This window comes from Boleophthalmus pectinirostris, unplaced genomic scaffold (assembly GCF_026225935.1).
Source record: "Boleophthalmus pectinirostris isolate CB_2022bp ecotype Guang Dong unplaced genomic scaffold, ASM2622593v1 HiC_scaffold_17, whole genome shotgun sequence".
Lineage (NCBI taxonomy): Eukaryota > Metazoa > Chordata > Actinopteri > Gobiiformes > Gobiidae > Boleophthalmus > Boleophthalmus pectinirostris.
Genome location: NW_026571115.1, coordinates 34,184,961 through 34,202,379, shown reverse-complemented (window position 1 = coordinate 34,202,379; position 17,419 = coordinate 34,184,961). Strand labels below are relative to the sequence as shown.

The following is a 17,419-nucleotide window of genomic DNA, read 5'->3' as shown; positions in this document are numbered from 1 at the left end:
TTGATAAACTGTCTAATCCTCCTATCCTAGGGTACCCAGATCTGAATCAACCCTTTGTGTTGCATACCGACGCTTCTCAGGCAGGGTTAGGTGCTGTGCTCTACCAGCGTAGCAATGGTAAACTAAGAGTAATAGCCTATGGCTCCAGAACTTTGACACCACCAGAGAAAAACTACCACATGCATGCAGGCAAATTAGAGTTTTTAGCACTTAAGTGGGCTATTTGTGAGCGCTTCAGAGATTATTTGTTTCATGCGCCATCTTTTGTGGTTTATACAGACAATAACCCGCTAACTTATGTGTTGACTACAGCAAAACTGAATGCGTCTGGTCAGCGTTGGGTAGCTGAATTAGCAGATTTCAATTTTACCATAAAATACAGACCAGGCAAAACAAATGCAGACGCAGATGGGTTATCCCGAATGCCTTTAGACTTTCAGGACTATATGAGTCACTGTACACAGACAGTCAGTAAAGATGTTGTAACAGCCACACAGCAGAGCGTCCTAGTACAACAAGCAGAGCAGGCTCTCATATTCAGTGCTGTTTCTTTTGAGGCTCTCCAGCAGCAGTCTGAAGCCGAGAGACTTTTGGACACTATTCAGCCATTACCTAGAGAGGAGATCTGTGTGGCGCAGCAAAAAGACCCTGTAATAGGTAAAGTGTACAGTCACATAAAACAAAACAAGAAACCTGTTGCACACGAATTAAAAAATGAAAGCTCTGAGTTTAAGGCATTGGTCAGAGAGTGGGGCAAGCTTCACATCAGGGAGGATGGGACTCTGTTCAGAAAAACTCAGCTCAAAAACCAACTGGTTCTCCCTGCAGTGTACCACCCTCTTGTCCTAAATGAACTACACAAACAAATGGGCCACTTGGGCTCGGAAAGGACACTCCATCTTATTAGAGATCGTTTCTTTTGGCCCAAAATGCAAAGAGACATTGAGCATTTTGTCATGAATGTTTGTGAGTGCTTAAAGAAAAGAAAACCAAATAGACAAACACGTGCCCCATTACAAAACATTGAAAGTACTCACCCATTCCAACTAGTGTCGGTAGATTTTCTGCACCTTGAGCAATGTAAGGGTGGTTGTGAGTATATTCTTGTGGTCATGGACCATTATACTCGCTTTGCTCAAGCATATGCAACAACTAACAAATCTGCAAAGACTGTGGCAGACAGACTGTTTAATGATTTTTGCCTTAGGTTTGGCTTTCCAGAAAAACTTCATCACGATTTAGGGAGGGAGTTCGAAAATAGACTATTACACCATTTGAAAGAACTGTCCGGTATCAAGGGGTCACATACAAGTCCGTATCATCCACAAGGAAATGGGCAGACAGAAAGGTTTAATAGGACTCTTCTCTCTATGCTAAGGACACTAACTGAGGAACAGAAAACAGACTGGAAAAGCCACCTTCCCAAAATCATCCATGCCTACAACTGCACTGTTAACGAGTCCACTGGTTATTCTCCATTTTACTTATTATTTGGCAGGCTACCAAGGCTTCCAGTGGATCTTCTGTTTGGTATCGAGCAGGAGGGCAGCTCCAGTACCTACCAGGACTATGTGGACAAGTGGAAACAAAGAATGAGTGAAGCATACAACATCGCCTCCAGAAATGCAGCCAAATCAGCTGTTCGAGGTAAAACACAGTATGACAGAAGAGTCTATGGTCCACCGTTGCAAGTAGGGAGCCGTGTTCTAGTGAGAAATGTGACTGAAAAGGGAGGGCCAGGAAAAATCCGCTCCTATTGGGAAGACAACATTTATGTCATAACACGGCAAAAAGGTGAAGACAGTCCTGTGTTCGAGTTGGAGCCAGAAAATGGCAAAGGAAGGACAAGAGTGTTGCACAGGAACATGCTATTACCCTGTGATTTCCTCCCACTCACCTCAGATGAAAATCAGACTGAACTTGAGACAAAAACAAGGAAAAGACATTTTAGAAAAAGGAACATGGCACGGGGGACTCGGGCAGAGTGTACAGACAGCGGGGAGGAATCTGAGGAGGATTTGTCTGGTGTGGTGTTCTCGTGGCCCACTCCCGAGCCTTGGGGTGCACTGGAGCTGAATCCGGCTGCTGCAGAGTTCATCCCGCGGATGGATGGGGACATCCCAGTGCGGGATGAGCCTCTATGGGAGACTGAGAATAAGCAGGAAGACTCTATGACACTTGGGGTAGCCGAGGAGAATGTGGATGCCAGGGATAAGGGAGATGTGGACAATTGTTCAGATGTCGGTTCTGCTGGGGAAACGGAAGGGATCAATGTGTATCCACGGAGACAGAGAAAGAAACCGCAGATTTTAGCATACAATACATTGGGACAGCCAAGTTTCACTGAGAGGGCAGTAGCCGCTCAAGAGTTAAATGTTAATAGTTATTGGCGGCCTTGGTAAAAAAAAAAAAAAAAAAAAAAAAAAAAAAAAACAGCATAAACTTCCCCATAAGACTGTACCAAATGTACTGGATAAATCTTTTGACATTGAATTGACATAGGAACTGATGGCCGACTATGTACTGTGGAAAAGAAATGTTTTCTTTTGGAACATGTAAGAAAGCATTTTCTGCTTCAAATTGGGTCTCTGGATATGGATTTGGGTACAATTACCTATGGGACGGATAACTAAGACTGAACGATATTCAGGGGTACACATGACTACAGTGCACGGTAGTTGTGGGTAACTTTTAAAAACAAATAAAAAGGGGGAACCTTTGTAAAATGTCCATTTCATATCATTTGATAATAAAGGGAAGGTAAAATTTTATCTTAAGAAGGTACGTTTATTTTGTGTCGGGACGACATCTAATAGTGGGGGAGAGTGTGAGAGACTTGATTAATGACTTTACAGTTACGCATGATTGTGATGAATTAGTGTACCCTTGTTCTTGTTGTTTTGAATTCTGATTGTTCTTGTTGTTTTGAATTCTGATTGTTGTTGTTTTTGCGAGATGTATTTGAACGCCCCGCACAGTTTCTTGGTACGTGCCTTGAACTAGACTGACGTGTGTTTTTTGTTTTGGACCGCGGCTAGGCACGGTATGGGAGCGGGGACTGTTACAGCCGATTTAAAAAAAAATTGTGTGTGGCTTTGTAATAAATATCCCCTGTGGAAGAGAACGGAGTCGTTTTTGTGCCTAAAGATCTGTAACACATAGATCAGAAAAAATGTGTAACATAGGCCCTTTAAAATCTGACCTAGTTTTGAGACAATATGACAAACGCAGAGGTAATTTCTGTTAACCGTTACCTAGCAACCATAAAGGAAACAAGAGCCATAACTTGCCCATATTATATAATAGTTATGATTAAACTAATAAGTATAAATTACCACACCTTTTTTTGTAAAGTCAGTGTTTCATCTGCCGGAAAAAAATGCCTTCCTTGTAAGTAAACTGTTTTTGCCTTTTAGTTGGAATTTTCAGATGACATTGCATCATTCTATAGACAGTGTTGGGGAGTAACAGATTACATGTACCAGAGTTACGTAATCAGAGTACAAATTATGAGTAACTGTATTCAGTTACAGTTACTGTTTCAGTGAGATTTTCCTGTTTTCACATTTCGGGGTATTCCCTTTTTCCCCCCAGTAATTCCACTCATTGCCGGATACTAAACCAGGTCTAAAACCAGGTCTAAAACCAGGTCTAAAACCAGGTCCAAACCAGGTCTAAACCCAGGTCCAAACCAGGTCTAAACCAGGTCTAAAACCAGGTCTAAACAAGGTCTAAAACCAGGTCTAAACCAGGACAAAAGCAGGACTAAATCCAGGTCCAAACCAGGTCTAAACCAGGTCTAAACTAGGTCTAAACCATGACTAAACCAGGACTAAACCAGGACAAAAGCAGGACTAAAACCAGGTCCAAACCAGCTCTAAACCAGGTCTAAAACCAGGTCTAAACTAGGTCTAAACCAGGACTAAACCAGGTCTAAACCAGGACTAAACCAAGACAAAAGCAGGACTAAAACCAGATCCAAACCAGGTCTAAACCAGGTCTAAAACCAGGTCTAAAGCAGGACTAAACCAGGACAAAAGCAGGACTAAAACCAGGTCCAAACCAGGTCTAAACCAGGTCTAAAACCAGGTCTAAACCAGAACTAAACCAGGTCTAAACCAGGACTAAACCAAGACTAAACCAGGTCTAAAACAGGATTTAACAGGACTAAATCATGCTGCGTGGACCGTGGTTCCTCATCTTCTATCAGTAATATTTTTAATACAGTTAAGTAAAGACTGGGTTTTTTTGTCTTTTATCAGACTGTGAAGATCTCCTCGTCTTTGTTGCTCTACAGCAAATCAAGTAATCCAAAGTATTCAGATTACATTACTCACTTTAAGTATTTTAATGGATTACGTTACAAACTACATTTTGGGATATGTAATCTGTAATCTGTAGGGGATTACATTTTAAAAGTCACCTTCCCAACACTGTCTATAGATCAAAAATCAGCATTTATGAATTGACCTTTTGGAGATTTCAATGCAAAACACAATGTTGACATCAATCTAGAATCTTAAAATCACCAATTCTGTTTTAGAATTCAACTGTATTTTTGTTTTTCTTTTTTTTTTTCAACCAAAAACTGCAACTTAACTGATGTAAAACTCTGATAAATATTGACCACAGATAATGTCCACCAAACCAAGTTGGAATTCGAAAAATCATGAAAACAAGTCGTATATGTACATTAAAGGGCCCATATTACACATACAGGTTCTTCTTTCAAACAGAAAACACTCTGTTCTGCCTTGTGACGTCATCATGTGGTGATACAGGAAGTGCTCCTCTGTGTTTTTAAACTCCACACACCTTCACTAGAATCATTTGCAATAATTTCAACCCTTGCCGATCTCTACAGAACTAAAGGCAAAAGGTTATGTCGTTAACTTCAAAACTACCACTTCGTGACATCACAAAGTGGAACAGGGCATTTTGAGCTTTGACGACACAGAGAGACTACTACTGTGCATACGGACAAACTTTTAAAAACGTAAATTTACACCAAAGACAGAACTGCTCCTGTGACACCGGTCTCTGTCTATTCTCACACTTAAACACTTGTTTATGTACCGTATTTCCCACACTATAGGGCGCTCTGGATTATAAAAATTAAATGGTCTATTTTCGAACTTTTTTCACAAATAAACTGCACCGGACTTTAAAGGAAACACAACAGTTGGATGGGTGAGTGGTTTTGTTTGTTTGTGGCGTTCACGGTGACTCTGGGCTTTGTTCAGTTGTGGCGTGTAGGGACTAGGGATGGGCATGATTAATCGATAATTGATCATTAAGAATTTCATCGATTACGTTAATTTTAATCGACAAACCGAATGTAGGTTGCTGTGCGTAGTGTGACCAAACAGGTGTGTACATGTGTCTCTGCATCAGAAGGAGCGAGACACAAACATTCGGTCAGTCTGTAACGAACCGAAGCACAAATGTGTATTTAACAATGATTTGTACAAGAAATTCCACACTTTCCGTTGCGTTCGGGACAAGTGTGAGTCCATGTGCACAGTGTATAAAGCAGGAACATATGTTTCGGTGTCCAGTGGGAAAAAGTTTTACCAGGTGAGAGTCGCTCAATGTCGATGACGAGTCCCCACCTCCCTCCCCCCGTACGGTGTCCTGGTTTTGACAAACGCAAATCTGGTCACACTGACCTGTATTCACCTGAGTCATGTCTTTTAATCCGACAGAAATTGAACCACATCAGTGACACAAGAGCTGTAGTTTTATCTTCACTTAGTTTATGCAAATTAGTGATGCGGTTTTAAGTTTCGTTTCTGTGAGAGTTGCGCTAAACTGAATTAAACACAATATAATCTAAAATGGATTGATGTGGCTCTTGAGTCGTTACGGTTTATATGTCGTAAAGTTGAATGTATTTATGCAGATTAGCAGTGCAGATAGTAATAATAATGATGATCATTTTAATACGTTACACGTTAATGATTAATCGATAATCGATAATTAATTCTTCCGAAGATCGATTAAGAAAATTTCATCGAATGCCCATCTCTAGTAGGGACGGTGCTGTCTGGGACCGCTGGATTGTCAGCGTGTTCGCAGTGAAGTCATGACTTCAAACTCGTCGCATCTGTCTGGGTTCCTTTTGTCGAACAGCGCAACAGTAAACAAAGCGTTGAGATGGATGTAGACGAAGACAGACATTCTGTGTTGGCAACGATTCCCGAGATCGAGGATTTAAAGCCGGAACAAAGAGAATGTTTGGTGAATTTCATCAAGGGGAAAGACGTTATTGTCCTTCTTCCTATTTGGGATTTGGTCCATTACATACGACACGACCAAATAGCAGCGATTGGTTAAATTTAAAAAATGTACCCGCCTACCGTCAAGTGAACAAATCATAATGCTGCGAGGTCAGACAGTTTCTACAAAGTGAAACTGGCTGATGAATCAGGCTAATTTGAGACCTCCTTTATCATGTGAATAAATATTGTGAAAAATATTGAGCTCAAAATTGCCCTTTGACCCTTCTCTCTCAGTTCCTGTGCTCTGCCTTTGTATCATGAGCTTAAAATAAGAAGTCATGCAAAGACAAAGGCAATAACAGTGTATTTGTTTGTGATTTTGTTAAAAAATATACTCAGTTGTTCAGTTGTGTCTAGAAGTGGCACATTGCGCTCGCTTGTTCGGTTCGTTCCTCCGATCCATATTTATTTTGACACCACATGCTGTTTCCTGTCTTGTTCCTGCTTGTGTTGATGCTGCGAAATTAGAACTCCAACCTATTTTGAGTGACGCGTAGGGTAATGACGGCCGTCGGAGTGTAAATTGTCCGACCGGTTAAAATGTTGTTACGCTTTGATGTAAACTGAGGGTTACTCAAATATGTATGACTGAACAAAACACCGCTCCAGGTTTGTTTTTGAGGAGGTAACAACATTATAACGTATCTTAAAGCTCACAAGTGTCCATTTTGTGTAATGTAGGACGTTTTGAACAACATGGAGAGAAGAGAGGTGAGGGAGAACCATGGTTTCACGTACCCAGAACCAGAACTCCGTGCCTGTGCCCGGCGTTGGTCCAACCGGCCGGGGGGATGGTCACCATGTTGTGGGTGAAGTAGTTGAAGATGTCGATGTGGTGCCAGTGGTAGAAGGAGTAAGGCTGTGCCGAGTCCGTGCCCTGTAAGAATCTCAACACAACACCAAGAAATTTCATTTGATAACTTGCTTAAATTATTTTGGAAATGCTGTTCAAGTGACAACATAACACTGTAGAGTCTCTATAGTTTTAACTGAGCTCCTAACTCCTCCTAATCTAATCAAACTCCTAAACTCGACCATGAACACTTGCATTGATCACAGGCTCCTGAAAATCTGTTGTTTAAATCCATTTTGTATTTTTTCATGAGTTTTCAGACTACCTTAAAGGGCCCATTTCATGCAAAATAACTCTTTTCACATTGTATCTTCTGCACGTAAACAAGCACAACTTGGGTTTTGGAACATCCATTACACAATAGTTATGAAATCTTACCGATTTCTTGGAGACAGTCACAGACCAGGAACTATGAAAGTCCGACTATTGCTCCTCCCCCCGCCCGTCCTGAGAAAGCACAGGCTCCGCCCTCCGAACGTGACGTAGACTCTGAGTGAGCCGCCCTTCCTCCGCCATCTCAGGGAGGGAGGGGGAGACAGACGTGCGCCCTGATAGTGGCAAGAATAAACTTTTATTCATCATGGAGATACAGCGCATTCAGCCACATGTGTTAGACCCGGAATCGGACGAGGACTTTGATACGGAAGCCGAGAGGGGTCACAACAAACGCAAACGCCGCAACAAATACAAATGTGACAACACAACAATAAGCCACAACACACCAAAAAAGCCACAACACACCAAAAAAAGCCACAACAGAAATGACCGCAGGACTCTACTTTAATGCAAACGCCACAACACAAACGCAAATGCCACAACGCAAATGCACCAACACATCAAAAAGCCACAACGGAAGTGACCGCGGGACTCTATTTTCCGACGGACCGATCGAGCGGCAAGTGAAGAAGAAGAACTACGACGTGAAACAAATAATGATAAAACAATGAATTACTTTTACTTATGTTTCCAACTTCTCCGTTCCTTTACTTTTCACATTGTAGTTCTTCTTCTTCACTTGCCGCTTGATCGGTCCGTCGGAAAATAGAGTCCCGCGGTCACTTCCGTTGCAGCTTTTTTTGTTGTGTTGTCGCATTTGTATTTGTTGCGGCGTTTGCGTTTGTTGTGACCCCTCTCGGCTTCCATACTTTGAGGTGCACGAAGCTCGAGCACCGCGTCGGCATCAGATGAACATTACTGATTGGTAAAGTATTAATAAACACTAGTAGATAAAATTATTATATCGTCGACACTGCAGTGTAGAACAATGAGCTTATGCTGTCGCTTTTGTTTAGATGTTCACGTGGGAATTGTCAGCTGATGCGGGGTGAATCTGCCGCATCATCGTTGTAGCAGCTTTCAGTTCGTCGTCACGTGGGAGTGTGGCAGAAATACGCTGCAATTTGTTAAAAAAATGCCGAATCAATCTAAAAACCACTTCAGCGACAAATACAAGGCGCACACATTACTTTTAGAAAATAAAAAGCTCTGAAAAGTTGATTTTGCATGAGATGGGCCCTTTAAAACTTTTGTCTGTCGGCTAATGTGCACACTGTCTCACCATGGTAACCGCTGAACATTCTGCCATAGAGAATGCGTGTAGAACAACCCCTGCATGACGTCACTGCAAAGTATAAACTGGTGGTTCTTGACCCCAGAGCAAGTTTTCCTTATTACTCACATTGTACTTTTTGAAATCTCCAAAAGGTAAATTCACAAATGTTGAACCTGATCATTTCTGTTAGTGACTAGTAGGGATGGACATTCGATGAAATTTTCTTAATCAATCATCGGAAGAATTAACGATTGATTATCGATTAATCATTAACGTTTTTATATTAAAATGATCATCATTATTATTACTATCTGCACGACTAATCTGCATAAATAAATTCAACTTTACGACATAAACCGTAACGACTCTAGAGCCACATCAATCCGTTTGAAATTATAATGTGCTTAATTCAATTTTGCGCAACTCTCACAGAAACAAAACTTAAAACCGCATCGCTAAATTGCATAAACTAAGCGAAGATAAAACTACAGCTCTTGTGTCGCTGATGTGGTTCAACTTCTGTCGGATTAAAGGACATGACTCAGGTGAATACAGGTTAGTGTGAACATATTTGTGTTTGTCAAAACCAGGACACCGTACGGGGGGAGGGAGGTGGGGACTCGTCATCGACATTGAGCGACTCTCTCCTGGTAAAACTTTTTCCCACTGGACACCGAAACATGTGTTCCTGCTTTGTTCACTGTGCACATGGCCTCACACTTGTCCCCAACGCAACGGAAAGCCTGAAATTTCTTGTACAAGTCATCGTTAAATATGCATTTGTGCTTCGGTACGTTGCAGACTGACCAACTGTTTCTGTTTGTGTCTCGCTCCTTCTGATGCAGAGACACATGTACAGACCTGTTTGGTCAGGCTACGCACATCAACCTACATTCGGTTTGTCGATTAAAATTAACATAATAGTTGAAATTCTTAATGATCAATTAACGATTAATCGATTAATCATGCCCATCCCTAGTGACTAGAATCATTAACTTGCCATATTCTAGCAGAAACCTGTATTTTTATATATTAAAATATAAATTTTAGCTACCCCCATCTCTATTAAATATTAGTGCTGTATAAAATGTTGTAACGTCATCTGAAACGCAGACTAACTACTCAAGAATATTCGCCGTACCTGTCGTCCAAGTACCCGCCCATCATGTCGTGGGAGATCAGAGTCCTCGCAGGGGAGCGGGACAGGGGCGGGTCTCGGGGGCACAGGGGGACAGTGGACACGTTGAAGGGGTGGGCCTCGCTCCTCTTCCAGGACAGCAGCTCCTCCAGCGTGTGCAGACCCCCGATGATGGGCTCCGTGGTGTCCGGGTCGTAGCATTTGTCTGTCGCAGAATCACAACAAACCACGTGGTGAGCGAGAGGAATGGAGAGATCTGTGTGGAGCTTTCAAGGGAAGCGACTGCAAATCTTGGCCTGTAATGCTTCACAGAACGGCATTATACTCAGTGTTGGGTAGTAACAGATTACATGTACCGGAGTTACATAATCAGAGTACAAATTATGAGTAACTGTATTCAGTTACAGTTACTGTTTCAGTGAGTGGTAATTGGATTACAGTTACTTTGTTGAAATAAATGGATTACACAGCGGTATTTTCCTGTTTTCACATTTTGGGTTATATCCATTTTTTTTTTTTTTCCATGATATTCCACTCATTGCCGGACACTGAACCAGGTCCAAACCAGGTCTAAAACCAGGTCTAAACTCAGGTCTAAAACCAGGACTAAACCAGGACTAAACCAGGTCTAAACCAGGTCTAAACCAGGACTAAACCCAGGTCTAAAACAGGATTTAACAGGACTAAATCATGCTCCATGGACCGTGTCTCCTCCTCTTCTATCAATAATATTTTTTATTTGGTTCAGTAACGTCTGTTTTTTTTATTTTCTTTTATCAGACAAAACATCTTATGTGAAGATTTCCTCGTCTTTGCTTCTCTACAGCAAATCAAGTAATCCAAAGTATTCAGATTACGTTACTCACTTTAAGTAATTTAATGGATTACGTTACAAACTACATTTTGGGGTATGTAATCTGTAATCTGTAGGGGATTACATTTTAAAAGTCACCTTCCCAACACTGATTATACTTACCTATCGCCATGGAAACAAGCAGAAGACAGTAAAAGCCCAAGTTACAGGTTTTTTTTGGAGCAATAAACACCCGTTTTACTCATCACGGTCGTATTTTGTTTCATTCACACATGTTTAAAAAGCAAACCCTGCATTATCAGGCTGCGCTCTCTCAAAAGGAAAACACTGTTCCACCTTGTGATGTCATGTGGTAATACAGGAAGCGCTGCACCGTGTTTTTAAACTCCACACACCTTCACTAGAACCGTTTGGATAATTTCAGCCCTGGAATTACCAATCGTTACTGAATTTAAAGTAAAAGGGAGCTGTTAACTTGAAAACTATTAACTATTTTTACGGAAACTGTGCATATTTCTTATTTTAGTCATTTCCAGATGTCATTATAACCTTACTTTTAATCACGTACCAACCAGCTGATGATTAAGCTTTGAGCATCTGATCTATACTCCCTAATATTCCTGTGCTTCTGTGTATTCTCCTGATCTCTTTTTTTTTTTTCTTTGAGGTGCAGCCCAAGGAAATGCGAGGGTTTAAAAGCAGTGTACTTGGGCTGTTGAGCTGTAACTCCTTCCCTTATTCTTGCAAGAATAATAAAAAACACAAGGACAGCTGTTGGACTCATTACACTATCTAACTGTTAACATTAGGGATGTAACAATAACCGAAACATCGTGATATCGTATCGTCAGAGTTCTCACAATAATATCGTGGACCATCACAATATATCGAATTACAAGTGTTTTTGTTCAAATGAAGAGTTATGGCGCAGTAATAGTTAAAAAAAGACAGAGGGAACTACATCGACCATGATCCTTTGCTCCATTTCAGTGTAAACTACAAGAAGAAATAACAGTTCTAACACTTTTAAGTCTTAGTTCTTTGGATTAAGTCTTGTCAAGGCATTTTAAGAGTTAAAAGTAGCATATTAACAGTTTTGTTAGACGGAAGCCGAGAGGGGTCACAGCAAACGCAAACGCCGCAACAAATACAAATGCGACAACGCAACAAAAAGCCACAACACACCACAAAAAAGCCACAACGAAAGTGACCGCGGGACTCTGTTTTCCGACGGACCGATCAAGCGGCAAGTGAAGAAGAAGAACTACAACGTGAAAAGTAAAGAAACGGAGAAGTTGGAAACGTAAGTAAAAGTAATTTTTTGTTTTATCATTAGTCGTTTCACGTTGTAGTTCTTCTTCTTCACTTGCCGTTTGATCGGTCCGTCAGAAAATAGAGTCCCGCGGTCACTTCCGCTGTGGCTTTTTTTGGTGTCGTGGCTTTTTTTTGGTTTGTTGTGGCTTTTTTTGATGTGTTGTGTATTTTTTTTTTTTGTTGTGGCTTTTTTTGGTGTGTTGTGGCTTTTTTTGGTTTGTCGTGGCTTTTTTGATGTGTTGCGGCTTTTTAATGTGTTGTGGCATTTCTGTTTGTGTTGTGGCGTTTGCATTTGTTGCGGCGTTTGCATTAAAATAGAGTCCCGCGGTCATTTCCGTTGTGGCTTTTTTTGGTGTGTTGTGGCTTTTTTTGGTTTGTTGTGGCTTTTTGTTGTGTTGTCGCATTTGTATTTGTCGCGGCGTTTGCGTTTGTTGTGACCCCTCTCGGCTTCCGTATTCACCAAATATCACAACAAATATCGTACCGTGAGATGTATATCGTGAAAACATCGTACCGAGAGATTTGGATATTGTTGCATCTTTAATCGTGAGCCTCCCCACCATACGTAAATGTTCAAATCTTTTTTCTTCAGATTTCATATTGTAACATAAAGCTTTTGTCACTTAAGATTTGCTCAGAGAAGTACAATTTTATTAAAAGTTGCTCCTTGAAGCACCTCGAATGCCCTGTACGATGTTGTTAGAAACTCGACATGGACGCTATGGACATTACAAATATTTTTCCAGGGCTTTGGGGTTAACTTGGGCGTGGACGCGAAATATAGCAACCCATTTGTGTACATGAATTTGTATGTGTGGTGCACTGGAAATAGAGCGCGATGACGGGACCCACCTGGGAGATGTGAGTCACCGTACTTGACCACTTCATGGACGCTGCCGGAGTCCATGGGCTGGTCCAGGCATGACTCCCTGCACAGAAATACAAGCATTAGATCCAAATATAGGATGATGATGATTGATGCGGTACTGGAAATGCCAAAGTACACACACACACACACACACACAGACATTATGGTCGAGATGGGGGGAACTACACTTTTGCAGGGACTTTCTATGACCGGATTTTGACTTTAACTTTGTACAACTTAAAGTACAGTGGTCAAAAATATCAAAAAATCAGATACTAATTGATTCTAAAACTAGTATCGAAACTAGATCTTCATTTGAGCTGGTATCGATACTGAAAAAGACAGATTCACGGGACTGAAATGAACCTCTGATGATGATTTTGAGCTGTATCAGAACAAGTACGATGGTCAAAAATATCGAAAATCACATACTAATCGATTCTAAAACTAGATCTTCGATTGAGCTGGTATCAATACTCAAAAAACTCACATTCACGGGACAGAAATGAACCTTTGATGATGATTTTGAGCTGTATCAGAACAAATACGGTGCTCAAAAATATCAAAAATCGGGTACTAATCGATTCTCAAACTAGTATCGAAACTAGATCCTCATTTGAGTTAGTATCGATAATGAAAAAAATCACATTTACAGGACAGAAATTAACCCATGATGATGATTTTGAGTTGTATCAGAACAAGTACGGTGGTCAAAATATCGAAAATCAGATACTAATCGATTCTAAAACTAGTATCGAAAGTAGATCCTCATTTGAGCTGGTATCGATACTGAAAAAAGTCACATTCACGGGACAGAAATGAACCTTTGATGATGATTTTGAGCTGTATCAGAACAAGTACGGTGGTCAAAAATATCAAAGATCAGATACTAATTGATTCTAAAACTAGTATCGAAACTAGATCTTCATTTGAGCTGGTATCAATACTGAAAAAGACAGATTCACGGGACTGAAATGAACCTCTGATGATGATTTTGAGCTGTATCAGAACAACTATGATGGTCAAAAATATCGAAAATCACATACTAATCGATTCTAAAACTAGATCTTCGATTGAGCTGGTATCAATACTCAAAAAACTCACATTCACGGGACAGAAATGAACCTTTGATGATGATTTTGAGCTGTATCAGAACAACTATGATGGTCAAAAATATCGAAAATCACATACTAATCGATTCTAAAACTAGATCTTCGTTTGAGCTGGTATCAATACTCAAAAAACTCACATTCACGGGACAGAAATGAACCTTTGATGATGATTTTGAGCTGTATCAGAACAAATACGGTGCTCAAAAATATCAAAAATCGGATACTAATCGATTCTCAAACTAGTATCGAAACTAGATCCTCATTTGAGTTAGTATCGATAATGAAAAAAATCACATTTACAGGACAGAAATGAACCCATGATGATGATTTTGAGTTGTATCAGAACAAGTACGGTGGTCAAAATATCGAAAATCAGATACTAATCCATTCTAAAACTAGTATCGAAAGTAGATCCTCATTTGAGCTGGTATCGATACTGAAAAAAGTCACATTCACGGGACAGAAATGAACCTTTGATGATGATTTTGAGCTGTGTCAGAACAAGTACGGTGGTCAAAAATCAAAAGATCAGATACTAATTGATTCTAAAACTAGTATCGAAACTAGATCTTCATTTAAGCAGGTATTGATACTGCCCTTGGACCACAACGAAACCTACACTGATTATTTTGTTTTGAAAATATACCAACTATACACTGACATTGAAATTATACGAATCAAATAACTAAAATAAATAAAGACATCTAAACTTGCCAAAACTGATTCTGAGAGTCATTTCCACTGAGGAATTACACAAATATAAGGACACATGGGAATAGAAAACAAAGTACTACCATTTAGTGTTGAAAATTGCATCAGAAAGAGTGTTTCTATTATCATTGTGGTGTTGGAATTGGAATTGGTATTTAGTATTGAGTCAAATCCTCAGTACTGAACTCGATTTTGACACTTTAGTAAGTCTATCGCCATACTGGAACATTCCTGGTAAAGCATCACATCTTCCTGGAGACAAGCTCAGAGTAAAACCCTACCAGAAAAGCTACACAGTAAAGAGTAGGGGTGTGCAAAAATATTGAAATATCAATATATCGTATCGTTTAATGTGATACAGTATCGATATAGTGGGCTGCTGTATCGATTTATATCGCCGAGAGTATTTTTTGGTGTATTTTACTAAATTATTTTGTTACAGAGCTACAGTTTTGTTGTTTGTTTACTGGAAGGAAACTCGTTTATGCGACACATTTGACATTTTCACTGTTTTGGTGATAAAAAATTTTGTGTTTCATATGAACTTTACATCAGAAAGTGATTTAACAAAGACTTTTAATATCACAGCCATGATTTAGCCTTTATTTTTTATCTGAACTGTATCGAATCAATTTGAAATATATCGTATCGAATCGTAAGCTCACTGTATCGAGGTATGTATCGTATCAGTAACTTCTGAATGATACCCAGCCCTAGTAAAGACAGTAACAACAATATTTCTAAATATTTTTTGACAGGCAAGTTGGGTTAAATATCAAGATAATATATATCGGTACAAGTATTTTCAAAACAAACTGCTTCAGAATTAGAAAACTAAAAATATTAAACATAAACAGTCCTGCTAAATTTAGTAGTAGTAGCAGTAGTAGTAGTAATAGTAGTTTATTCTGTCATTTTGCAGCACTACAAAACAAAACAAAACATACAACCCCATAAATCATGACCCAAAGTGTTCAGGCTGAAGTAAAAAGTACATATAATTAGTTCTGGGTATCATTAAAAAGTTACCAATACGATACATACCTCAATACAGAGCACTTTTGATTCGATACGATATATTTCAAATCGATTCGATACGGTTCAATAAAAAAATAAAGGCTAAATCATGGCTGTGACACTAAAAGTCTTTGTTAAACCACTTCTTCTTGTGCAAAGTTCATATGAAACACAAACATTTTAATCATCAAAATAGTGAAAATGACAAATGTGTCACATAAACAAGTTTCCTTCCTCTAAACAAGCAACAAAACTGTAGCTCTGTAACAAAATTATTTAGTAAAACATACCAAAATATATTCTTGGCAATATATCGATACAGCAGCCTACGATATCAATACTGTATCATCACATTAAATGATACGATATATCGATATTTTGATATTTTTACACACCCCTACATATAACGCCAAACACTTTTAAACAATGACAGTATTCCAAGAAAGAAAAGCAGCGCATGAACAGCAAGTTTGCATTTACATTTTCACTTACGACTTACTATAAATATAAAAGACAAAATATAAATTAAAACAAACTAAATTTATGCATAATTCATTCATTTCTGAGCTCTATATCTTTCAAAACATAACGCTTATACTGTTTTTTTTAAAGGCTTTTACAGTGTTAGACTTTTTAAAATCACCATCACTCACATTGTTTCACACACTAACCCCTCGAACAGAAATACAATCACTTTTTTTTAGTTCTTATCTTCATTTTTTTAAAGATGCTTGTGCTTCTAAACTTATACTGACTCTCTCTCTGCTCAAATAACTCCTGTAAACAAGGAGGGAGCATAAGATTTTAGGTCTTGTTCATCACTACAGCTGTCTACAACATAAAAAAAATGTTAAACTAAAAAGTATTTTTAGTTTAACAAAAAGAGGATTTGTTGGTACACAGTAATTCGCATGATTAATAATCCTAATAACCTTCTTTTAGAGTATAAAAATGTATTAATATTTAATTTATGAGTATTCCTCCATATTTCCACACAGTAGTTTAAGTATAGTTTAAGTTTAAGAAAGAATAGACTGTTATAAATAATAAAATATAAATATAGACTGCTGTAAATAAAGGGAATTTTGATTTTAAAAGTCAATATAACAAAATTTTTATTTCAGTTCAGTTTAACTAATGACTACAACATATATTAAAGCAATAGAGCATTAAAATAATATAAGTACATAAACAGAATTTGTAAAAGTGTGTGTTTTAATCTCCACATGCTGCATTAGCTACTTCAGAACAGTGTATAAAAGTGTAATACAACCAACCTGCTAGTTTCACTTTTGTTTCTTTTCGCCCCGACGCCATTTTCCTCGTTTTCTTCTTGTCGTTTCTTTCGCGGATGAACTTGTTCTTGTTCTTGCACCTGCTGCGACATTTTATTGCTCTAAAGTGCAGTGTTCATTTAATAAAAACTCTGCAAACACGACTGACTGTGACTGAATGAAAAAGGACGCAGCTGCACCGCCCCGACACTTCCGGTAGTACGACTTTCACAATAAAAGCGCCGAGAAAATAAAATAAAATAAATAAAATAAAATAAATGTTATTTTTTTGTTTTGTTTTGTTTTGTTTAATCTTTCTTCTGTGTCACTTTTTATTCAAACTGATTCAGTTTAAACATCCGCCCCGACACTTTCGGTAGTACGGATTTCACAATAAAAGCGCCGAGAAAATGAAATAAAATAAAATAAATAAAATAAAATAAATGTTTTTTTTTGTTTTGTTTTTTTTGTTTAATCTTTCTTCT

At 38.9% G+C, this 17,419-nt stretch overlaps 1 protein-coding gene across 2 annotated transcripts in view; it reads right to left on the bottom strand.

Moving 5' to 3' along the window:
* Nucleotides 1–17,137, bottom strand: part of engase (endo-beta-N-acetylglucosaminidase) — a 49,882-nt gene extending 32,745 nt beyond the window's left edge. Inside the window, exons 1-4 of one of the 2 annotated variants that reach the window (XM_055152665.1) lie at nucleotides 16,938–17,137; nucleotides 12,805–12,881; nucleotides 9,828–10,029; nucleotides 7,020–7,168 (exon numbers count right to left, since the gene is read on the bottom strand). In XM_055152665.1, coding sequence (XP_055008640.1) covers nucleotides 7,020–7,168; nucleotides 9,828–10,029; nucleotides 12,805–12,881; nucleotides 16,938–17,047 — 538 coding nt within the window. In that variant the 5' untranslated portion in view covers nucleotides 17,048–17,137. The remainder of the gene's footprint in view (nucleotides 1–7,019; nucleotides 7,169–9,827; nucleotides 10,030–12,804; nucleotides 12,882–16,937) is intronic. The other variant, XM_055152666.1, reaches the window with a different exon arrangement.
* Nucleotides 17,138–17,419: the final 282 nt, after the last annotated feature.